This window comes from Python bivittatus, unplaced genomic scaffold, assembly GCF_059951505.1.
Source record: "Python bivittatus isolate LINGU-HERP-01145 unplaced genomic scaffold, Pbiv_v1 ctg000700_np1212, whole genome shotgun sequence".
Taxonomy (NCBI): Eukaryota; Metazoa; Chordata; class Lepidosauria; order Squamata; family Pythonidae; genus Python; species Python bivittatus.
This window is the reverse complement of record NW_028277098.1, coordinates 59,582,353-59,607,623: the sequence shown is the minus strand read 5'-3', so window position 1 is coordinate 59,607,623 and position 25,271 is coordinate 59,582,353. Positions and strand designations below refer to the sequence as shown.

At 39.5% G+C, this 25,271-nt stretch overlaps 2 protein-coding genes and 1 non-coding gene across 15 annotated transcripts in view; 1 reads left to right on the top strand and 2 right to left on the bottom strand.

Moving 5' to 3' along the window:
* Positions 1-9,700, top strand: part of LOC103050161 (uncharacterized) — a 51,646-nt gene extending 41,946 nt beyond the window's left edge. For 6 of the 8 annotated variants that reach the window (XM_007436412.4, XM_025171995.1, XM_088153868.1 and 3 more), the window contains exons 10-18: positions 33-173; positions 1,422-1,562; positions 1,831-1,965; positions 2,499-2,968; positions 3,490-3,641; positions 4,324-4,379; positions 6,064-6,162; positions 7,602-7,736; positions 8,927-9,700. In XM_007436412.4, coding sequence (XP_007436474.1) covers positions 33-173; positions 1,422-1,562; positions 1,831-1,965; positions 2,499-2,968; positions 3,490-3,641; positions 4,324-4,379; positions 6,064-6,162; positions 7,602-7,736; positions 8,927-9,100 — 1,503 coding nt within the window. In that variant the 3' untranslated portion in view covers positions 9,101-9,700. The remainder of the gene's footprint in view (positions 1-32; positions 174-1,421; positions 1,563-1,830; positions 1,966-2,498; positions 2,969-3,489; positions 3,642-4,323; positions 4,380-6,063; positions 6,163-7,601; positions 7,737-8,926) is intronic. The other 2 variants (XM_088153870.1, XM_088153869.1) reach the window with 2 other exon arrangements.
* Positions 9,701-11,305: 1,605 nt separating this feature from the next.
* On the bottom strand, positions 11,306-11,422 carry LOC112541637 (U5 spliceosomal RNA). Its single transcript, XR_003085623.1, has one exon. It is a non-coding gene; the product is annotated as a U5 spliceosomal RNA (small nuclear RNA).
* Positions 11,423-14,165: 2,743 nt separating this feature from the next.
* PRICKLE4 (prickle planar cell polarity protein 4) overlaps positions 14,166-25,271 on the bottom strand; it is a 36,258-nt gene continuing 25,152 nt past the window's right edge. For 3 of the 6 annotated variants that reach the window (XM_088153863.1, XM_025171987.2, XM_007436415.4), the window contains 7 exons: positions 24,956-25,127; positions 23,485-23,592; positions 21,862-21,999; positions 21,154-21,357; positions 20,258-20,444; positions 17,882-18,205; positions 14,166-16,475 (listed from right to left, as the gene is read on the bottom strand). In XM_088153863.1, the coding sequence (XP_088009989.1) occupies positions 15,904-16,475; positions 17,882-18,205; positions 20,258-20,444; positions 21,154-21,357; positions 21,862-21,999; positions 23,485-23,592; positions 24,956-25,111 (1,689 nt within the window). In that variant the 5' untranslated portion in view covers positions 25,112-25,127 and the 3' untranslated portion in view covers positions 14,166-15,903. The remainder of the gene's footprint in view (positions 16,476-17,881; positions 18,206-20,257; positions 20,445-21,153; positions 21,358-21,861; positions 22,000-23,484; positions 23,593-24,955; positions 25,128-25,271) is intronic. The other 3 variants (XM_088153864.1, XM_025171989.2, XM_025171991.2) reach the window with 3 other exon arrangements.

Genomic DNA, 25,271 nt, shown 5'->3' with positions numbered 1-25,271 from the left:
AGTAATCCTGATTTTGTTTTAAATCAATGTAGACTGAAACTTCAGCCGAGCAGGATGATACAGACCATTGTCAAACTTGTGTTGCTCCAGCTCTTGATTCTTCTAGCCTTCCAAGTACCCTCGATGATATTCGCTGTGTGCCTGTGCTAGTGAGAGAAAAAGATAATGAGTTGGTAAGATTGGGAAAAGCTTTTGTATATATTTTCCTTGGATATATAGGTAAGACTGCAGGGCAGGGGAGGTGGAGTGACTTGTTATCAGAGAATCTCTGGTGGCTGCGAGGGCGTGGCTCTGCAAGTGCCCAGTTGTGAGATCTTTTTTCTGAGGTTGGGCTCTAGGGATCAACTGGGATTGCTGCTACTGTAACAGTCTCCCTGCTGTGTAACAGCCTCCCTGCCCGTGCTTCTAAACCTTACTGTGGAGCTGGTAGTGGAGTTTCCCAGGCTTATGGTTCTGGGGGACTTCAAACTGCCTTCCCTGGGAGCGGGATCAGAGTTAGCTCAGGAGTTCATGGAAACCATGACTTCCATGGGGTTCTCCCAAGTCCAACTAGGGCCCAACTAGAAATAGTGGTCACACACCTGATTTGGTGTTCTTTTTGGAGCGGTGCCTTTGTGATCTGGAATTGGTGGACCTATCTTTGGTCCCCTTGTCATGGTCAGATCACAATCTGGTGGCTATGGGCTTTTCTAGAGCCGCTCCCCTCTGCAAGGAAGCAGGACCTGGTGGGACCCAGCGACTGATGGACCCTGGTGGGTTTCAAAGGGAGCTGGAGGTTATAACTGAGGATCTGCATAATCCTGCTGAGACCCTAGTTGTTGCCTCTAACTGGGAGTGACTGAGGCTCTAGACAGGATTGCACCCAAGCGACCTCTTCCAACCCGTGGACCTCACTGCACCCCATTGTATGTGGAGGAACTGAGGGGGGTGAAACGGATCAAGAGACGTCTAGAGCGTTGCTGGGGGAAGACAAAGAACGAACTTGACCAAACAAGGGTAAGAGCTGCTATTAAAGCCTACCTCGTGGTGATTCAGGCAGTGATGTGGAAATACTTCTCTGTGCTAAACGCATCTGCAGAAAATCACCCAGTGGCCCCTCTTTAAGGTGACCTGATTCCTTCTGGGCAAGGAGGACTCAGAGGTTAACTTGCAGGGGCGCACTGCGGAATTTGCTGATTTTCTGGCAGATAAAGTGATTCAGATTCACTCCCAGTTGTATGTCGGTGTGGACACAGGCCCAGTGGAGATGCCTGGGGTAGGTTCTTGCCCAGTTATCTGGCAACGGTTTGACCCTGTTACTCCTGAGGAAGTGGACAGGATCCTAGGGAAAGTGAGTTTGGCCACCTGTGTTTTAGATCTGTGCCTCGCCTGGCTGGTAAATAAAAATAAATAAATCCTGATTTTGTTTTAAATCAATGGAGACTGAAACTACAGCCAAGCAGAATGATACAGACCATTGTCAAGCTTGTGTTGCTCCAGCTCTTGATTCTTCCAGCCTTCCAAGTACCCTCAATGATATTCGCTGTGTGCCTGTGCTAGTGAGAGAAAAAGATAATGAGTTGGTAAGAACGGGAAAAGCTTTTGTATATATTTTCCTTGGAAATATAGGTAAGTCCAATTTTGAATCTGGAGTTTGTTTGTGACTACAGGAATTTTGGTTATTCAATTCATGTTACATCAGAAAATCCTGAAGAAAGCTATTCCCTGGGAATTATCTGAGTTGGAGTCATAACACATATAGAAGGCAGCAAGCTATAAAAGGCTATTCTGTGTGTCCCTCCCCCAGCCCGTACTGTCCTAATCCATTTCTTTGCTTTCATCTATCTCTAGCCGTACTCTTGGAAAGCTACTCCTTTTCATGCTGAAAACCAGAGAGGATGGGCACCTGAAGATTATCAGGAGCCACCCTGGAATGTGAACCAAGCTGACCAGTGTCACAAAGTCTCTGAATGTTACAGAGGTTTAGTAAGTTCAGTAAATTGATTCTGGTCATTAGGAAAATAATTATTAGTAGGGTAAGAAACCAAGGTGTAAGATATGGCTGAGGGTTGAATGAGGGATGCAGAAAGGAGGAGAAAAGTAGCTCCCAAGAAAGAAGCAAAGGCCTACATAGGAAGTTTAAAGCATCTTCAACCTGATGCCCTCTAGATGTATACAAGTCCTATAGTTCACATAGTACTGTTGTTTGGAAAAATTAAGGGGTGATTTCAGTATGTTTCAGAATAGAAAAAGAGAGAATTGTTGTGCTCTGTGGATAAAGTTTAACTTGAGATACAGGGAAAAAATATAATGTATGTCATAATTACATAGTGAAACCAGATAGCATTCACAGGCCAGAAAGCTATGAGATTAAAATTTTAGCCTAGATCAAGATAAGTTTAAGTCTGACCCATTAGTATTAATTATGCTTTGAATTTTCATGAGTGCTTCTGAGATTGAAATTAAGAAAAAGATAGTTTCTCTTGCTTTTTTATTGAAGGGTTTAATTCTCTTTTCAGATGTCCTCTTCTGTTTCTTCTAATGAAAAACATAATGATGGAAGACTGATAGAATACAAGTCTAGTTCTCCAAAGAGTCATCACAGCAGCAGTTCCAAGCATTGTGGCACAAAACAGACCTCAAGTGACTTACGTTCTCAGAGTCCAAGATCCCATGGCAGGCAAGAGTATAGCTCAAGATCCTCTCACAAGCGAGAGCGATCCACTGAAAGACAGGAAAGAAGTTCAAAATTGTCCTGTAGGCGAGAACATAGTTCAAGATCTTCCCACAGACAAGAGAACTCCCCTAAGAGAGAAAAGCATACATCAAAATCTCCTTGCAGGCAAGAACAATCTTCTCAGAAACAGGAATGCAGTTCAAGAACCTCTCCCATGCAAGAACATAGTGTGAGGTCCATCCACAAGCAAAAGCACAGTTCAAGATCCCCCCCGAAAAAGAAGCAAAACGCAAGATCTCGGAAGTTGGATAGGTACTTTGGGTAGCTAATGTGTTTTTTAACAAATGAGGCAACTAAGAAAAAGTGGGGCCATGTGGATAGGAAAAATTAAGAAAAGAACCATGAAGAATCATGAATTCTCATGACAAAAAGGAAATTTTAGGTGGATGTATTCAAATGTAAGAGCTCTTGGGAATGTTTTAGCAGGCTTCAAACTGAGATATAGATACTTCCACATAAGCACCAGCTTTATCCTTAGACTTCCTGTAAATTTTTTATTCTTCATTGCTGCCATCCTCATTGGGTTCTGCCCTCCCACTGAGTCAATTAGTACTTCATTCAGGTGGCATGTCTTTAACCAGTGAACTCATTTGTTTGTTTGCTTTTAGTTTTGTGAGAGGATTACATTTTCAATAGACAGACAACCTTGGATTCTTAACCAACTTAAAAGTTCTTTGAATTTTAGATGTGACATATTAGTTGAGTCAAATTCTTGAGGTTGAACTGATGGAGAAGGTTGCTGCCTCTCAGCTGAGTCCTTTTTTCCCGCTCAGGTGGAAAGAGAACAAATTGACAAGAGGTTGTTGCTGCCATTGCCGTTGCTATTGTCAACAGAGTTGCAGTCCGTCTCGAGAGAGTCCCTGGCAGAGATGTTCCCCTCCTCCTTACTTAACCTGTAAAATAAAATGCCTCCATGTTTCCAAAGGTTTGCTTTTCCTTAGGATTCACGTTTTGTGTCAAAAATTGTTCAGAATGTGACTTGTTTTGTTGTCACTGAAGGGACTGGGTTTTAATAACTATAGAATTGTTTCTCAACAAATTATTGCCAGTTAGGTTTTTTTCTCCAAGCTTCCAACCAGAGGTTATAATTAAAGGCTTTTTTCTTGATAACGTCATCTCCAAAAGGAGAACCATGGTGGATCAGACCAAAGCCTAGTATTCTGTTAACAGAAGTGGTCAATGAGATGCCTATGGGAAGCCCAAAAATTATCAATCAATTAAATTGAAAGGCATTTGCTATGAGTTTATCTAATCCCCTCTCAATGTTGGCAGGAATAACTATATCTTGTAATGAATTCAGTAGATTGACTGAGCTTTCTATGAAGAAATGCTTCCTTCCATGAGACTTGTGTTTACTGAAAAGAATTTTGCAAATTAAGAACAAAGCTGACAACTGAGCCCTGTTTAATACCCTTTTGATAGAGGGTTCTTAAGTTCTGAAATGGCTAAAAAGTTACATGGAAGGATACGTTGCCTACCATTTTATACCTGTCTATATTGTTTCCTACTTCAGTATTCACATTTGTATTCCTTTGGCCTTGGAATAGGAAACTAAGCATTTTTGTGCAGAAAATAATCTGTCTCTTATTTTTGTTCTTATTTCACAGAAATAAGTAAAGTCTATAGAATACCACACCACCATTCTCCAGAGAGGTCTATTGTGGTAAGGGAAGATGGTTTTATTTTACTACTGGCCATGCTAGATGAGCATGAACAGAAACTGTATCTGCCTAGGACATATAAAATGAATTCCCACTTCTTCCCTTATGAGGAAAGAAAATTCAGGATGTCTGGTTTAGGAGTTAACATAGGGGTTCCTGAGAAGGGCAGCCCAAATGTTCTCATTTTCTTGTGCTTTGCCCCCAGGATGGGCAAAGTTGGTAGGAGACCCTGGTGTAGAAGAAAACTCAGGCTGTGATTAGTATTCGACAATCGGTTTAAGAGCCCACATTCAAGAATCTGCTGGAAACTTATTTGATAGCAATCACATACCGTATTTATATTCTAATTGGCCTTGTGGCATTTGAGTCTTATGACAACTTTTCATGTATCTATTATATGATTGCTACTGCATTTAACGATAAGTACATGTATTGCTGTCTTTTTCCTACATTTGTTCCTATATTCTTGTATTGTTATGTTCATTTACCCTTCTGGAAAACTCTCTCTCCACAAATAACATTTTGGGAAACTGAGTACTTAATTATCCGTTACACATTGGATAATTAGTATAGATAAACACTAGGCTTAATACTATTTTAGTTTGCTACTATTAACTAAACCTATCTCCTAGGGGAATCTCCCTCATCCTAATGCTATCCAGATGTCTTCGGACTGCATCAGCACAATTATAGTTTGTTTGATTAACAAACAGGGCAGAGTGATTAGTTTTCTGCTATGGGATTTATATCTGCAGTGTAGTTTGCCCATGACAATTGGTTACTTACAGCCTCTTGCTGTAAATGTCTATTCATTCTTCATTCACACATTAAGACAATTACATGGCCCCAAAGTGTTTATAACTTGTTTTGTTGTATAACCTGTTACATTCCACACACACATCCATACAAATGGCCACGTAAGTTATCATAGGATGAATAATGAATATTTTATTGGTGTTGCAATTCCTAGAATTGCCAGCCAACAGGAGCCTAGTGGCCTTTCTTCACTTGCTTCTTACACTTGTATGCAAATGATTAGGTTAAATTGAATATTTTAGTAAATCTGTAGGTGAATAAATGCTGACAAAATTTCCATATGGTACAAAGTTAAACATGATATCTTTCTGCTAATCTACATGCAAGTTTGCTATTCATGTGCAGCTGTTTAGAAAAGAGTGGATGTGGTAGGTGCAAAAGCTCAGACACTCTTTATAACATTTCCTTTGGCAGAAGTAGCAGCTTCTAAACATTTCCTGTAGCCAGCTAAGAATCTTTCCATTCTTCCTTTCAAACTTTTTATGTTTATGTTCATTTTGTTTTGTGGTTTTGTTTTTTGCCATTCATCCCTGCAGAACTCTTCTAGCTCAGAAATGTTCTTAGGACTCCTTGCGTGTGCTGCATGTTTGAGATCCCCCCACAAGTTGCAGTAATATTCAAATCTGGGGACTGCGAAGTCCATTCCATAACCTTCATCTGAAACATTCAGTTTAACCAGGGATGCCTGGTTTTTTGCATATAGCTATAAATACCTTTTAAATTTTATTTATTTATCTTCATTGGGCAGTGAATGTTGCTGGCAAATATGCTGCTCCATTTTTTAAAAAAAGACAGGTGGTTTTCTGGTATTATTTCAGTACTTCCTTTTGGGATTCAACATGATCTTTTTTCCCTCTTCCGGGCCTGTAGAATGAAAAGAAAATAACAGAAAACAGACAATTGGTGGAGCCTAAGATAATTGAAAAGAAAAAAAGAGCAACATCAGGGAATGGAAGAAAGGCTTTGAAGGTAATTTATAATACGTATGGATTTCCAGGGGCTATGTGAAATAAGCCATGTCTTAATTATAAACATGTTTTCATTGTGTGAGTGTGCATATGTACGCATAGGCATCTGTGGGGGGCAAAGGAGAATGACATGTCATAATGTCATCACAGAAATGATGTGAATTAAGTATTGTACATCATTGTCATCATGCAACTGACACAAATTATATCATTTGCACAATGGTTCAGTGAGAGTTAATATCCAAAAGAAGAGTTGTTTAGTTTACATCTAGTTTCTCACAATAATGTAATTGGCTAAACAGTTTTGTCTATTTACTTATTGTTTATTATTGTTTACTCATGATAATGAGGAAAAGTTGGCTGGTATCTGCTTCGTTTTTGCTTGAGATTCTAAAAGTGAAGGGACAGCTGCCTAGTAGACTTTCCTTTTTTTCCTTATATAGGTTATTTTAGGATTGCCCATAGTGTAGAAATGATTGCATCTAAAAGCAACTTTAATTGATGCGCACACAATCAGTGCTACTTAAAGGCGCCAAGTTATCCTCTCTTTCACTCCCACCCTGACCCAGTTCCCACCCAGAGTTTTAGCACTGCAGTTCAGAAACTGGTCATGACATTCAAATATTGGATGAACATGCTTTCCTGGGAATATGGTTACTTCCTTGGGATTTGCTGTGGGCTTTTTGGTCTATAGAATAAAAAGTAAATTGGCATTCCAGGGCAATTTGGCATTTCACATCTTTGTTTAATGAGAACAAGGTGGCTGATAAGAATATCATTTCTCCCATTTTATGTTTGGAGCAACTCTGTGAGATATGTTTGGAGTGATTGTTTAATTGTAAGTTTAGTCCTTGGTGCTCTCTGAACTTGGTTTTTTGCTTGTGACGTTTCATTACCTGACTAGGTAACATCATCAGTGCTCACTGATGATGTTACCTAGTTGGGTTATGAAACGTCTGCAAGCAACCAACCAAGCTCAGAGAGCACCAAGGACTCCACAGTTCAACCCTGAGCTACAGATATTGTCTTCTATTGGAATTGTAAGTTTAGATGTTTGAGTGGGGCTTTGAACTCTGATTAGCTCAGCTAGAATCTTACATTGCAACTACTATATCATGTGGGCTATCCTTCCATCCAGTCCCATTTATTCACCACATTTATACTCATTGGCATTTGCAATATTGCAAAGTTGGATCTACTTCGTAGCAAAGTTATTAAATATATTCCAACCCTCCTTTTTCCTAATTATAGTATATATGGTACGTATGTATGTATGTATGAATGTCTGTGTGTGTGTGAGTGCATGTATTATATGATAAAGTATTTTATATACTTAGTCCAGTTTTGTGCAGTCCTTTGCAGCAGGAGTTTCTTTAAATTGGGGGAGGCCACTGTTATCCTTGTTAACTTCATATCTCATTGAGAAATCTGTTGATCCAGTCAGCAACCAGAAAGGAGAAAGCAAGCGCTCCTTGCCAACTTAATGCTGAAGAAGAAACTAGAAGAAGTAGTCCATCCTGGACTTCCAAGGACCTTTATGCAGCTGTGCTGGCAAGAAAGGAAGAGATTGAACAGGTAAGGAGAAAGTGAGCTTCCCCACTGGCTCTCAGACATGACTGATGAAGATAACAGAAGAAGTGGCAGAGAAAACTAGTTTTTGGGCCAGGAGGGTTTAGCAAGTGCATTTTACTTGCATGCTTAAGGATTGGGCTTTTTTGTGTTCCTTTATTCACTATCAAGCCATCTGTAGCTGAGACTATAGTCGTGAACTACCAAATCAGGGAGCGTAACTTGTAAGCAGATAAGTTATGAACTCTAAATCTTATTTTGTAAACTAGACTCTGAAAACTTGTGACTTGCTTCTAGTGAATAAGAAAGGAAGATGGCCTTGATGGAAACATGCAGGTACTATTGCCTAGGCAACAGCACCTGCACATCTCAGTCATGGTCATCTTTATTACTCACTACATCTGCCTATTATCCTCTAGAAGTTGCTGAATAATGACCAACACTTCCCACAATTGGCCATGAGCTATGGCTGCTGGAAGAGGTTTTTCAGAAGGCCCAGCTTTGCCACCCTTGTTTTAAAGGGATGACTTTGATTTTCAGTATCTTGGCAAAAATCTTGTCTTGAGCTCTCTAATGTCCCAAATGTGGGTGGGACTATGACAGAAGGGAGCTTTACCTGTACACTGTACACTGATTTTTTAAAAGATTTTTTATCCTGCCTTTATTATTTTTAAAAATAACTCAAGGTGGCAAGCATACCTAACACTCTCCTATTTTCCACACAACAACAATGCTGTGAGGTGAGTTGGTCTGAGAGAGAGTGACTGGGCCAAAGTCCCCCAGCTGGCTTTCATGCCTAAGATGTGGGACTAGAACTCACAGCCTCCTGGTTTCTAGCCTGGTGCCTTAACCACTAGAGAGTCATCTGAATTCTGATCATTTGAAATAACGCTTACTACTACCTACATGCACACTGTATCCAGTTTACTCCAGGACTTTTTGGGAAAAACAAGGATGTCAGAAATTCCAGTCATGGATGCTTTGCGTTTTCTGTAGTTTGATCCTTCTAAAAACAATGATACATTTTTACTTCCATATATTCTTGGTTTTCTTTTCCTGCCATACACTCAGCTGTACTTGTTGGATCTTTTGAGCATTGCCATGGGCCCAGTAATTATAGGTGGACTATCAGTAGTGTGGTCTTAAAAATGCATTGGTTGTTCATTGGTCTGATGGAACTTGGTCCTTCACTTCAGGCCTACCTGCAGGTCCTTCTCAACTTTGGAGCAATAGCCATCATGCTGGTGGAAAAGGAACCCTGCATGATAGAAGCGATGCATTCAGCACTACGAGCCAACCTGAGAAAGATTGGAGACTACTATGAATGCCTGCTGAAGAACTACATTGACAGCTTAACTGAAGCCAGCTGAGAAGACGTCACGTTTGCAAATCTACCTAAAGTAACTGAGGCCTTTTCTAGGACAGTTAATGGGAGGAATCTTTTTGTTCTTCAGGCTTGGGATAAAACAATGACCTTGGAGAAGGCCTCCTTTTGGCAGCAAAGCTGAGAAACCACTTTTTCCTGCAACAGCTACAAGGTGCAGAAGTGACAGCTGGAAGACTTGGAAGCATTGTTGTACTGCAGTCCAAGAAGTTTGGGAGAGAGAATGGGGAGGAGGGAGAAAAAAACCCTGTTTGTAAGAAGATGGATGTGATCATTGATGCCTAATGGATTCTGAATGAGTCGAGATGTATAACCTGGCTGGTTAAAAGATTTATATTTTGAGTTACATGAAGGCATCACGTGTTCTTGGTAATAGACAGTCCAAGAAGTTCTTGTTTTAGAACATTAAAATTATTGCTGAACAGTCTTGAATGTTGGTCTTTGTGCAGAAGCAAGCTGGAGAGAACCTCTGCTTTGTGAAGCTCCAGCAATACTCAGAGAAGCCCTGGTGAGCATCGTATTTGTTCCTTGCAAATCTATGAAGTAGCATTTTTTTCCAAAGAATAAATGATTTTGAGACAACTTACCTCTTAGAACTGCCTTTATTTGTCAGTTTGCCTTCAGGGTGTTGTCTCTTGTTTGAGGTTATTCAGATAAGATAAAGAAGGCAGACTTAAGTCAATTTTTCTATATCTCAGCATCTTAGAACTTTGGACAATAAACAAGATTCACCGCAGGGTTTAAGATTGTATGTAGACCAAACAAAAGAACTACCGTTTAGATCAAGTTATCTCACTCTCTGCATTGGAATACATAAAGTTGTTCTTTCTTTAATCTTCATGTGGTACAAACAGTCTTCTCCAATCTGGCATTTTCCAGATATGTTGGGCAAGCAACATGGCTTAGAGCTAGAGAATGTCTGTATCTGACTTTTTTTTTAAAGATCCTCTATGTGTGGAGCATCTGTCCACAAGCAGCAGCTCATTTATAATCTCTTTCTCTTTAAAATACCTATGGTGATAGTTCGGGGCTGCTTTGTTGTAAATATCTGCAGATTACACAAATAGAGCAACCCATTCTAATTGATAACTCTACTCTCTTCCTTGAGCTGGATTATAGCCAGGACTATTGAGATGTTCTTTGGAAGAAAAACAAATGACCTACTATATAGGCCCCTGCCCTGATGTTGACACATCAGCTTAAGGGACTCTTCACACACGGAAAGATGGCAAAAACAAATGTATGGGGGATGGCTGGGAAAATAGGACAACCCAATGTAATGGAGCAGCACTAAATCCACATGCAGCTTCTTAGCAAGATCAAATGTATGTACTAATTAATTGCTGTCTAAGCCATAAGGGCATTATACCTTTCCCTAACATACAAAATATGGTTTGATGGCAAAGAGGATTTTTTTTTATATATAAGCATTATACACGATGGAGTTTTATTCCTTTCTGTCCCAAGATTTTTGTTGACAGAGATTTCAGTGTTCAAGTTCTGATTTTACAAATTGCTTATTAATCACAGATAGACACATGAATGATATACACAGAGGCTAAAATATGAATATCAATCGAATTGTAGAAACTGTATTTATTAAAATATGTTCATGAATGCCAACAGAGAATAGCTGATTCCTGAAACAAACAAACCAAATCAAACTCTTAACGCAAATGACAAAATCAGTATTTAAGGTTAACTGAAGATAACAAATGTGCAAACATTTGAATTTTCCAGAATTCATCATCAGTGAATGTGGCATACAAAGCAAAAATGGGGGAGGGAGTAATTAACTAATTTACTCCCCCTGCCTGAGCGGCATCCCCTAATTTGTCTCAATGTGTGACTCTGGCCAAGGCATAAAAGGGACCCAGATGACCGTTCAAAGCAGCTCTGACCAGAGGTGGTTTGAATATCCTTTCAGCTTCCCCGTCTGCGTGGCTGGCTGTTGGATTTTAGGAAGATAATCGGCTATTTGCATTAGGTATGTCTGGGTAGTCCTTTTGATAGTTAAACAAGCAAGAAAATAACCACATTCTTTGGTGGATATCTTTTGTTTACAGCTGAGGAAAGGCCATTAATCGAATCAGACACAATTTCCAAACTCTCATTCCACTTGCCCCTTCTTTTATTAACTTTTCCTGCACTAGAAATTTATCATATTTATATAGCTGCCCATCTCGCACAAAGCGAGTCTGGGCGGCGTGCCTCAAAAGATTAGTTACAAACTCATAAATGTTCCTCTCCATGGAAATGTTTAGTAAAAGGCAAAAGATTTATGTGATCTGAAGAGAAACCAGAGTATAATTGTGCTCTACCTTCCCTTAAAATCTTGTACTTGTCTTACAGCAAGTTTTAGGCAGTATTAGAAATTGTGCTCATCAAATACTGATCAATCATAATTTAGCTCAAGGAAAAACAGTTTATGATCCTTTTTTGGTTGAAAATACTCGACTGCACCCTGATTTGCCATTTAACTTACTGTTGTAATAATTGGCTATGCAAAGGACTATAGAAGGAGTTGGGAGAGGATTATGTTATTATGTTGCATGGTGTTTATGTCTCATCAACAAAAGATTTGTCAGGGAGCTACCATATGTTGGGTAAACATAGCCTACATTTGAAAGGAGAAGCTCCATTCTAATTTGGCAAAGGCACTGGAGAAAGTTTTCCATTTCTATTAAAATAGAAAGATGCTCCAAGATCTGATAAATGAGCTTGATGAACAAGAATAAGACAACCCACAAATTGCTTAAACTCTTCATGAGACTGCTTACTGAAATAATAAAGATGATTTTAATAGAAATTAGAAGCATAGAGAAAAGAGGCTTGGCAGAGCGTTGTAAAACTAAGCTTGCTAAAGGTAACCCCAAATTATCATGGGATAAGGTGAACAGCAGGAAACAAGAAACAAACTCTGGTTAGAAATGAAGCTGGAAGGCATGGTAAAAATAAATTAGCTTGGGTGTTAGAAATGTTTATGTAATCCTAAATGTGTTAAATGTTGCTGATCATTGCAAGATATTGTATAACAACAGGTAGAGATCCCCATAAAAGGAAAGGTCAAGTTTTGACCACAGGGGGTTAGGTTTGTGGCAAGTGTGCTATAAACAACAACTAAGTGGTTACACAAGCTTTGAGAGAGATCTCCTTGTGTCCTTTTTTCTGCACAGAATGAAGTTTCACTTCAATCTCCACCTCGGTGTGTTCTTTTGGGTGTTTGGCACACCAGGACCAAACCCAGACTTGGGCTGGGACAAGAAGTTCCAGATGCATTTACCATAACAACTGTTAATGCTTCCCATCCTTGAATTATTATTTGTAAAATTGCAGATAATGCCCAAGGGGAAGAGCTTTATAAATAGCTATAAAGATCCATGCAGATAGGTTAAGTATTTACAGTGGGGCAAAAAAGTATTTAGTCAGCCACCAATTGTGCAAGTTCTCCCACTTAAAAAGATGAGAGGGGCCTGTAATTTTCATCATAGGTATGCCTCAACTATGAGAGAGAAAATGGGGGGAAAAATCCAGAAAATCACATTGTCTGATTTTTAAAGGATTTATTTGCAAATCATGGTGGAAAATAAGTATTTGGTCACCTACAAACAAGCAAAATGTCTGGCTCTCACAGACCTGTAACTATTTCTTTAAGAGACTCCTCTGTCCTCCACTCGTTACCTGTAGTAATGGCACCTGTTTGACCTTGTTATTAGTATAAAAGACACCTGTCCACAACCTCAAACACTCACACTCCAAACTCCACTATGGCCAAGAGCTGTTGAAGGACACCAGAAACAAAATTGTAGACCTGCACCAGGCTGGGAAGACTGAATCTGCAATAAGCAAGCAGCTTGGTGTGAAGAAATCAACTGTGGGAGCAATAATTAGAAAATGGAAGACATACAAGACCACTGATAATCTCCCTCGATCTGGGGCTCCACGCAAGATCTCACCCTGTGGGGTCAAAATGATCACGAGAACAGTGAGCAAAAATTCCAGAACCACATGGGGGGACCTAGTGAATGACCTGCAGAGAGCTGGGACCAAAATAACAAAGACTACCATCAGTTACACACTATGCCGCCAGGGACTCAAATCCTGTAGTGCCAGATGTGTCCCCCTGCTTAAGCCAGTACATGTCCAGGCCTGTCTGAAGTTTGCTAGAGTGCATTTGGATGATCCAGAAGAGGATTGGTTTCATCTGACCATATGACATTCTCCCAAAGTAGAACGTTTTGGTCTAAACTCAACTCGTTGTGTTTGGAGGAGAGAGAATGCTGAGTTGCATCCAAAGAACACCATACCTACTGTGAAGCATGGGGGTGGAAACATCATGCTTTGGGGCTGTTTTTCTGCAAAGGGACCAGGACAACTGATCTGTGTAAAGGAAAGAATGAATGGGGCCATGTATCGTGAGATTTTGAGTGAACACCTTCCATTAGCAAGGGCATTGAAGATGAAACGTGGCTGGGTCTTTCAGCATGACAATGATCCCAAACACACTGCCCGGGCAACAAAGGAGTGGCTTCGTAAGCAGCATTTCAAGGTCCTGGAGTGGCCTAGCCAGTCTCCAGATCCCAACCCCATGGAAAACCTTTGGAGGGAGTTGAAAGTCCGTGTTGCCCAGCGACAGCCCCAAAACATCACTGCTCTAGAGGAGATCTGCATGGAGGAATGGGCCAAAATACCAGCAACAGTGTGTGAAAACCTTGTGAAGACTTACAGAAAATGGTTGACTTCTGTCATTGCCAACAAAGGATATATAACAAGGTATTGAGATGAACTTTTGATATTGACCAAATACTTATTTTCCACCATGATTTGCAAATAAATTCTTTAAAAATCAGACAATGTGATTTTCTGGATTTTTTTCCCCATTTTGTCTCTCATAGTTGAGGTATACCTATGATGAAAATTACAGGCCTGCCTCATCTTTTTAAGTGGGAGAACTTGCACAGTTGGTGGCTGACTAAATATTTTTGCCCCACGGTATGCAGAAGCAACATAACTTTCTGATATTGAAGGTGAAATAACAGACTGAATCTATCTGTAATTTGCGTTCAAGTTTATCAAGTGTTTGAAGTTCAGTTCAAGAAAGCATTTTCTTACAATAATCACTGAAAACATCCTGTCTATCACCAATCATTATGCTGCAGAATCACCCTCCTTTTCTCCTCTCCCTTTAGCCTAGCAAAAGAGAAGGAAAACAACATTCCTTCTTTCTGACTCCTGACCACTGCCCAAAGCCTGAAATGAGAATTTGGTTTTGATTTAATTTGTAAATTCCACAAGAGAAGTATAAAAATGGCTGTCAACAGTTGAGTCAGAGGAAAACAATTCTTGCTCTTTTTCTCTTAATCCCAAGAAGCTGCACCAGCTTCCAACACATCAGGGACAACACCTCAGCCCAGACTTGCAAAGGAAAGGTGATTGTTTTCCTCATTTCTGCCTCTTCCTTTTCAGTTAAGAACATCACCGTCTCTGTTATTTATTGTTCCTAAGCAAAGTGGTAATATGCAAAAGGTCCTTCCTTTTAGCAGCATGGGTGTGTATGTGCACGTCTGTGAATGTTACACCTTGTAAACTTTGTGCCTTCATTACTGTAACAATCACCCTTAATACTTTTCTCCTCCAATGCTATGACAAGAGGCCTCAATGCCACATCTGATGTTACTTTTCTGCCTTTCCTGCCTGTAGCCGAACTCCCTGTATGCTCTGTCAAAGTGAATCACACCTCCAAACCCCTTACCTCACTGACTTTTCTTTGAACTCACTCTTAGCCTTTGACTTGAAGACATTAAAATCTCTATAGACTGTTAGTTGCTTCAATTCCTGTGTATCTGTTGACCCACTGATTCCACTGTATGATATTAGCCTCAAATCTCATCTGATAAATTGTATTTTATTTCATTGTTTTAACTCCCAGAACATACAAGCTAGTGTAATAACATAGAGTATGCAAGGTACCACCAGAACTACTACTGTAGGAGGCCCGTGTTTGTTGCAGTGACTTAATGTTCCAGCCACAAGTGTGTACTTAATTACAGTCTTAATGGAGTGTGGGAGTCAGCTGTAGACATTCAAATGAGGCTGTATGCAATGCTGAGACAGGAAATCTGAGTCAACATGAAAATAACTCCTGTGGCAAAATGTTTTGGAAAAACATCTTCCCAAGTACAGAAAACAAGGATTAGCTCAAACCTGTGACAGGTTCCTTGGCAGGTGAAAGACAATTAAGTGGTTAGTTTCTTTGGTAGCAAACTTGGAGTAATCATCCTGTCAACCTGAAATACTCCCTGTACTTGACAGAGCCAAAGTTGAATTACTGCAGCTTTTTTCCCCATGTCATCAGAACTAAATAATATAGACCATAGTCTGAGCAGCAGACAGCATATTTTCTTAGCATTTTAAGTGGTGAAGAATATTTAAGAACTAATTTTGTAATCTTGAGTGGGCCAAATAATAGGGGTTTGGGGATTTTTCTTATAGCTTTGTTTGGTTTTAATAAAAAAGTGCTGACTCAACAGAAATAATTCCACATGGCATCCAAAGTTATAAAAACAGATGCTGGCTTTTTTATCTGCTTTCTGCACTTAGCATTATTGACTCTGCAGCAGGAAGAGGGTGGTGTGCATCCATCTTTGAGCAAGTTCCTTCTGAATACTAATTGTAATCTATTTTTTAAATTATCATCAAAAGGGTCATTGCAGAAAATGTATCTGCTTCCATTACTATCTCTTCCCCTTTTGCTTTACTCTATTCAGATGTTTGGCCATTGCCTGTCTGCTAGGATATGCTACAGTGTTTGCTGTTGGCCCTTGCTCTGGCAGCCCACCTCATTCCTTTGCCAAGTGTTTCCTGCTCCATGTTGGAGAAAGCTACACATCTGGAACCAGGCTTTGGAATTGGCTTCCCAAAGAAGAAGCCTTCTGGTTCAGAGTCAGAAGAGGATGAGGATGAGCAAGTAAGGCACTTGGCATCATCTTGTTCCATGGTAGCTTCCTGTTCTCCAGTGCTGCCTTCATGTATTCTATCTGGAAAATCCATGATTAATACAGATGCCTGTGAGGCCACAGAGGGTCTTCTTTTGAAGTGGAAGTCTCCTGCTTGTTGCTGAGATGTTTCTGGAAAATATGTTTTCAAGTTGTGGTTATCCCTCACAATTACGGTGCTCCAAGCTGTGTCCATGTGACAAGAGATGGAGGTTTGGACGTCCCCTCGAGGAGAATCAGTCAATGACTCAAATACATGAAGTTGTGGGGTGATCGTTCTATTTCTGTAAGTAACTGATGGTTCTTCTTGGCTGCCAAATTTAACACACACTGAGGGATTCCCACATGAGTGAAACCTTTCATTCACTGCAAAAGGAATTAAAAGTTAGAACTTATAAGAAATGGGGATGATCCTGATTGCTGAATAATTCCTAGAAAATATTCCAACAACCATATCAGTAAGTTAGCAAGAGGTAGGAATTTCCATATAGGCTTGTTCATGCATTACTTTAAACTACAGTTTATTTTTTCCCTGGTTTGTTGTATAAACTATAAAAGCTTGGTTCATATAACCTGCTAAGCCATATATCATGCTTTAACAACTACAATGGCTGGGCTTACATATCATACAGAGTCAAAATCAAACATTATGGCTTTGCATGATTTGATAACTCAGCTAAAGGTTCCAGTTATTCTATGAAGCCATTTCATAGGCAGTGAGTTGGAACCATTTAGGTCACAGAGTCCAAGTCCTGTTCATTGTAGGAATTCAAATTAAAGCCTTTTGTTTGAAAGCCTGTATCACAGGGGAGCTCACCACTTCTCTCTCTAGTTCAAACTGCTCTTAACTTTTTCTAACCATTCAGCTAGAATCTGTCTTCTCCTAATATGACCATTCTAAGTCCTACACTCTCAAATGAGAATGGCCAGGTCATAGAGCAATTGGTGCACTGCTGCTTTTAAACATAACTGAAGAAACCTTTTTGACTGTTCTTAACATCTTTAACTACAGTCAGGCTCATTGTTTCCTCATAACCATGTCTACAAATCTGTCCTCCCTATGTGTGGGTCCTTTTTAATTTTTCAGATCTTCACTAAGCTTTTTGGGCAATCATATTGGCTTTTCTGCCATCTACCTTTTTTTCCTCATTGGAATTATTTGAATTTGTGCCTTTAAGAATGTGTTTTCTAGAAATTCTTACTTATCTTTCCCAATTAGTTTCTCCTGCTATGCAGTCCTATTTTTTACTGTTTTGAATTCATTAAAATCTGCTTTCTTGAAGTCCAAGGTATGCATTCAACTACACTCAGCTTTAGTTTCCATTAATTTCAAGAATTCCAATATTATATGGTCATTTTCATCCAAAGTTACAATTACTACTTTTATTGCTGCTGTTGTCTGTATTGGAAGCAATACAACAAGCCAAGGATTAGTTGGCTATTTTTGAAGCTAGAGCCCCCTAGATTTTCCTGCCTCTACTTAGTACATGTTCATCTGCCTTCTCCAAGTAGTGAGAAGAGACAGAGAAATAATAGTTGTCGGCTGCCTTCTTCCTACAGCACAGTGGCATGGATTGCCTTCAGATGTGCAGTAATGATAGAGACCAGGTTGGAAGTTGACCAATTCAAAGGAATGTATTGAGAATATCTTGCCTACAGAATCTTAAACAAAACTGCACAAGGGATGCAATAATGGAAAATCTTCAGCTGGGCAGGATCAGATAGCACCTGTTCCACCCATAATTCCAGAGGATGATATGGAAAAGCCTTACCAACTGTACCTGCCCTTTCCTCACAGCCATCTCTTTGGGTTCTTGCAATTTCAGAGGAGCAGTCAGGGCTGCTGTTTCTAACTCTTGAAATCGGGGTGGAGTCTGGGGATGGAGCAGAGATGAAAGCAGAGTCAGAGGAATCCGAGCCACTGGAAGACAAAGCGGATTCCTTTTCCAAGCTACAGGCCTCAGAGCAGAAGAGGAGACCATTGTGAATGGTGATTGGCTGGTCCAGCAGTGCTTTATGGCAAAGGCTGCAACAGAAACATGAGGCTTTGCTGTGCCAGTGTTGACCTTGGAGCATGATCTGTTTACTGTTGACTCCTGTGAGAATAGAGTAATCAACAAGCATGTCACCTCCCGCAGCATTAATGGAAAACTCTATTTATGATATATCCTAACCCCTTATTAAAAACAATCTGGCTATTATGTTGCAGACTTTTAAAAGAGGGAGGAAAGGGGAATAGAATAAAAATCAAATTTAAAAATATGTAAACAAAAGACAAGATTAATATTAATTCAGAAGTTTCTATCCAGATGCACTCCATGAAGAAGCCCCACATACTAAACTAAGTCTTAACATTATGATCCTTGTCCAAACTTCACAAAGCTATGTTGCAGCATTAGTGATACTGATCCTATATTCCTCTTTTGCTTTTTAGTTTCCTTGGTTCAGAAAATGGGAGAGGAACCTCTCTGGCCTTCCAGCTGTTGTTGAACTACAACTCCCAGAATTCCATATTATCAGATAAGCTTGAAAACAGATTAAATTCCTACTGCAGCACTATCTTACATACATCCACTCAGAAGTGAGAACCAGAGAGTTCAGTGGGACTTTTTCCCAGACAGTAAGTATAGGATTCCAGTCGCAAACCCATGGCTAACAGCCACAAAATCCACTGAATGAATCCCAGTATCAGCCTCTGTCAAACCCAGAGAAAGCTAGTTAACAAACTATGATTTAGGCAGTCACTATAAGCAATTAACCATATTATTCAGAGGTGTAATAAGTCTAAAATTACTATATGCTTGAGACCTATCATACTATTTGCAAGCTCCTCAGTGATATTTATTGAGCTTGTACTGAGACTTTCATTTGATCCAGCAAAGCAAAATACATTTTTAGTATTGCAACTATGCCATTATCTAAGATACTTATAATATCTATGTAATTGTGATTAGATTACTACTACTACTATTGTTACTGCTTTTGCAAAGGACATGAACTGATCCTAGCAGTGGTAAATGAAGCAAATACCTTGAGCTGCAAATAGCAGAGTGGACAATCTGGTAGTGGTAAACTGGAACAGGTTCTGCTTTTGCAGCTATAAGAATTGTAGGGAGAAGTTGACCTAATTGCTAAATCAGGCACAAACTATACCTATTGTGGTGGTATAGGGCATATTAAGGTTTGTTGTTAATTTCCTTTGTGTAGGTTTAGCTTTTCATGTAGCTTGGTAGCAACAGTGTAAACTTCTAACCTAACATCTGGCCTTGGAATGGAGACAGCTAACATAACACAGACGCTTGCCCTTATCCACCTAGAGTTAGGTAACAGAAGATCACAATTTAAACACTGATGTTTATGGTACATGTTGATAATATCAGGAAGGATACTACAAGTGTGAAAAGTAACAGTAAGGTCAATCTAATAGCTTATCAAAGCATTCCAGAGGAAAGGGTGTTATGTAATTGCATTAATCTTTTTATCTTTCTCTTATCTCTCGCTTTCAAATGCTAATGACAATACGGATATAATCTGGGGAGTGGGTTTACTCCAGGCTCTCTCCTGCAGTCTGCTGGCAGGGAGCCCAGTGATCACTCTAAGTAATTTCCAATAAAAAGGAAATTTAAAAAGGGAAACCTTCTTGCTTCTATCTCCAAATGCTTTGGTTTTCCTTTTAGGTGAACGTTTTAGGTGAACACCATGAACACCAAATACAAAGTCATTAAAATATATACCACAGCAACCTGAGTCACAGGCACACACAAATCAAGATTATGTCAAAGTGACCACATGTACACAGTGATGTCACAAGATAAACTGCATTCTTATTGACTTGCATATGACAGCGGTGCAAATCTGTAAATTGCAGGTTTTGTACCATGTTCATTTAGTCACTGCCCCCCCCCCCATCTTCTGCAGTGGATGTCTAAGTTTGCATATCTTTATACTCACGTCGTCCCAAATGAGTAACCTTTAGGCAAGCTGATACTTCTGAAAAATGGGAAGGGCCATAAACTCTGTGCACATGCTTTGCTTGCAAGAACATGCCAGATTCAATCCTTAATAGGCAGCACTGAACTAGATAGAGTAATGATCTGAGGCAGGTTCCTTCTTTTTTTCACAAGACTACAGAAGGGTTCTGGACCTACCAACAATCTCTCCACAGGCTTGACAGATGTCTGCATAAAGACTCTCAAAGCAAGCACAGCAGCAGGGTTGTCCACCCTTCATCACATATTGCTGGATCCCCAGGGGCAAGTCACACTCGAGACAGCAAAAGTGCTCTTCATGCCAGCGCATGCCTTCTGCCTCCACGCACTCAGGGGTGAAGATCAGCTGAAGAAACATAAGAGTTTAAAGCTCATATTGCTATGAGCTAGATGTTAAGATGAAGTACGCAGTGTACCAAGATCTGTTTTCTTCCTAAGGTAAGTACACAGGCCTCACAACCATCATTTACTCAACCCTTTGCAGTGACCCTATCCTATAAATCAAGCTTTCTGCTTCAAAATACACCATATTTAGTCAACTGACAATGTCCTCTTGATGTACCTCAGACAGATCATAATCTGTTCTTTAAAATTTCCCAAAGTTATCAGGCTTGAAATCATGTTAAATTAATTTACTTTTGCCTGCTTTATTTTGATGTTTCTATGATAATCATCGCTAGCCAGCAACACTTAAGAATTCGGAAACTCCACTAACAACACATTTTCTTTGGTTTCTGCAGATTCAAAATGTTTTATCTTCCTATGCCATGTACCTAATTCTCTTCCCTATTCCCAATTGCAAGGCCAGAAAATTGAAGGGAAGCAAATTTAGGTATTTGTACAGAGGCTAGGAGAGATATATATGGTTAGATCTCCAAAATCAAAGCTCTCCAATTATGATGGAAGATATTTAAAAAATCCCATGATATCCCAAATCCTCTCCCATGGGTAACAAGATTGCAGCTGAAGTCTATAAATCTGGATTTGGAAATGGCCATGTTCAATATATAAGCTGATTTAGTTACAAGAGCACAAACATCACTACATATGCCTACCTGATCACATGAAGCACAGCGAGGGCGGAAAAATTCTGCATGGTGCCGACCACAAAAAATCTTCTCATCTCGATGGAAGTAAATTAGATCTATTAAAGGTTGGCGGCAAATGTGACAGACAAAGCAGGCAGGATGCCACCAGCACTGGTCGCCCAGCTTAGAGGCAAATACACTCCGGTCTCCTCTGATTATAGTCTTACCACACTAAAAATCAAGCAGAGATAATTTCTTTATCTAAGAGGCTTAATTATACGTTTCTTCCTTCTGTAAACTATTACAACTGCTATGCATGCTCCACTTCAATAATTAAAATCAAATAAGTTTACCCAGGCAATAATACTGCAGTATTAGCAATTTACACCTGTTTGCATAGCTGTTCTTTCTGTGTATAGTTCTATAGTGTTTGTAGTTTTGTCTAATGTATATTGGTTTTGATAATAGAGGAGGCAACAAAATAAATCCTGTCCCTCCAACCACTACAAATACCATACAGCCATCTCTTGCATTTCTAAGATTTTAATAAAGATTGCATATCTCTTTTTCAAATATACTTTCTCAGATATAAGGACCTACAACTTCTACCTGTGCCTGTTAGCATGTCCAAAGTTAGTATGACTGCAAAGATCATACTAAGCAGGGAAAGCAATGCTAGAGATCAGCCCCAGACACCTCCTTGATATGTCCAACATCATGGTAAGAATAGCTCACATTTCTGCATAAGTACTCATGAGCTGTGAGAGGCAGATGACATAAAACTCCCTGTCCCAGGGATTCCTGTCGCCGCCATGCAGCAAAGGTGCGCAGTTGTTTTCTTTCCTCTTCACCAATGGATGGACAATATCTCTCCTTAAATAAAAAAACAGAAATGGTGTTAAGATCCAAAAGAAGCCTCCAGATAAATATGTTTATTTGAGATGCAGGCACAAAACAGAGACAGGTGCTGATCAACTTGCAAATATTTTTGAAGTTTTATTATAATTACATCATTTTATTTTCACATTTGCATTTTATTTGAGGCCTTCGGTGGGCTTGGTTCAAAAAATTGGCTTATAAATATTTAAATAAAGATCTTACCATATATGGGTATTATCTTATTAATAAATACTGTATCATGTAAATGTTAACAATAAATCCCAATGCTATACTTAGTTGGCAACTCATTTCTATACCAGTGTCCCTCTTAGCAATTTTTCTCTAATGTGATCCTGGAATTTTATGCATATCTACTCAGAAGAAATCCTCTACTGTGTCCAATGTGACTGATTCCTAAGTAGGCACAGGATTACAGCTTGACTTTTCTCCTATTTTTGTCCAATACATGTCATTTGAAAGCAAAATTTTAAAAAGCTTGGGCAGTCTGTCTCAACTTGGTAATCTCTTTAACTGCTGGACACTAACTTCAACATTAATGTGGGAGTTAGTCCTGCACATATGGAGGGTACCAGATTGGGGAAGAAAGTACTAGGGCTTGGCTAGGTCACTACAGCAGCATTGCAGAAATAGCTTTAATCAAAGCAGGCTACTACACAGTGGACGTGAACTCAAGAGCGGTTACAGATATTTGTAAAGATCGTGCATTCCATAGAAAGAAAGAGACACTTGCTCTACCTTTACTTCAGTGGGGCCACAAATCTCCTGGTTGTTTAGTTCTTGGGAACAGCAATAAAATCCTCAGCTAGCTTCCTGACTGGGGTGTCCTAGACCACCTTCATGGGAACATTTATTGCAAGCAAGTTTGGTAATCCATATAACAGTAGGACTCTGGTGCAAACAGCAGGGGCTGTACAAAGGTACCTGTTCCTAACCACAGTGATGCCAAAATGACAATGCCATCATGACTTTGCAATGCAGCTCTGCACTTTTGTACTTGCATTGAAATGTTTCATGTAAGGACATCAAGGATAAAGTTTGTGTTACCATGCACATTTTATCACCTGTCCCATCTCTGCCCCCACAGGCACCTGAGCAACCAAGTTACTGCATTTGTTTTGTTACCTTTTGTACGGGAGGAAAGGAAGGAAGGAAGGAAGGAAGGAAGGGCTTTTCCTATTGCTGTTTTTTAGAAAGATGCAGAAGCATTTCTGAATCAAAACCAATGTTATACTCTTATATTTATGCAAATCATTGGACCTAAACAGGATTTTTCATAGTAACTGTGGAATAATCATAGAGCTGCCTGGCTAGAGCTTGAAAAGAATGAAGGGACAGCCAAAGAAATGTATCAGTGCAAATAAGGGGCACAAGAAAATAGTTTTAGCAGGACTCTTCAATCAAGCTATGCACGAGGAAAAAAGACCCAGCAATCCCTGGGTAAGGCTTCAAGAACCATACATCGCAGTCTTGTGGAGGCAGCTGATAGAGGAGAATTTTGATACGGAGCTGGTTCTGAATAGCAGCAGGGACCGTAGGTGATGAATGAGAGCTAATGCTTTGCAATACCTGTAAAAGTAATGAAATGGAAGTGACACAGTGATATTTCCATGTATTGGGGAAAGAGCTATCTGCGCTATCATCTCTCTACAGATCATCTTCTCTAAGTTCAATAAAGAATCTGAGGTCCTCCCCACATTAAGAGATGAAGGGCTAATGAAAATAAACCAACAGAAAGAGGAGAGCTGATTTATCTTCTGTTTATAGCACATAAACCAAGAAAAAAGTTTGACAAAGGCTAAACCTGTCCTCCTACATATGAACTTGGTCAAGCAGCAAAACTTGAGATTGAAAGTCTCCCCACCAAAAGAACAGAAAAAGTGGGGGAAGGTGATTTTAAAAACATTTTCCTTTGTTTCCTGCATTTTTCCACAGCTTTTTTCCTCTGGAAATTAAAAATACTGAAAAAAATCTATTTCATTTATATGATAAAATTATTAGGTTGTGAAAGAAACTGATTTATATTTGGAAATATAGCAAATTAAGAAATAAGTGAACATAAAAGGGCATAGTGAAAGTTTTCTCAGTATGGTTTTCTGAGTCTATGAAAATGATGAAGCATCAGAAGTAGAAAATGCTGATAATTTCAAATTTAGAAAAGGAGACTGATTAGACAGCATTTAATAATTCTGGAAATTATGAGTAGTCTGTCTTTCTCAGTCCTTTAATTAGCTTTAATAAACAAATCAAATTATACATAATACATTTTATAGAGCAATAAAATTGTTTTATATCTATAAAGGATATAAATATTACACATATTTCAATTTTCCTTCCAATTACTGTTTCCCTCTCAAAAATGGAAAGGGGATCTTTGTTTTTTTCCCCACTGCTTCAAAATTGCCAGAGATTTTACATCTTCAAGTGAAACACAGGACCTACGTTCAATCTACTGCTTACAATCCGCCTGTTTTCAAATTCTTTTCTTTCCCTGGAGTTAAGCTTGACGACAAGAAAAAGCCATGTGTGCAAATACTGATATTTACACAGATTTGGGTGTTATGGGTTTGGACCCAGAGCCAGAGGGCAGCGAACACATTGTTGCCAACCTTGCTATTGTTACAGCTCCAGGTGACTTGTCAAATTAAAGCAGTGTTCACTAGCTGATCTGGAAAAATCTAAGCAGGGTTGAACCTTGTTAATACTTAGATAGGAAACCACAATAAAATCCCATGACTTTAAACTAGGTTGAAACTGAGTGGGGGAAAAACCCTGGAATAAGGCAGTGGCAAACCATATTGTTGGAAAAAGACAAAATGGGCTTGTGCATGTAGTCACCAGGAGTCACACCTGACTTGAGGGAGATTTTTCCTTTAATTGTCATGTACCAGAAAGAACATATCAGACAGAAATGTAGAGCTGAAAGTCTTACTGGCTCTGATGGAGGAAATTCGGTGGCTGGACCTGGATAATCTTCCAGGGCGCAGCCAGAATCACTGTCTGAAGATGAAGCAGGTAGTAGAGTAGTTAGAGTTCTACTACATGGAAACTTCTCTCTCTGGGACCAAATATGGCTTGGTTGGGACATCCGCAGAAAGGAAGTGCTGAAAAAAAGACAAGAGTCTATGAGAAAATATCAATTCTTCCCCTCCCCTTTACAGTCTTCCCAGTATATCCTTAAACACCCTTTCCCAATATGGTACCTCTCATATTCAATAGACTTTGGCCACCAATGTCTCACTCATGCA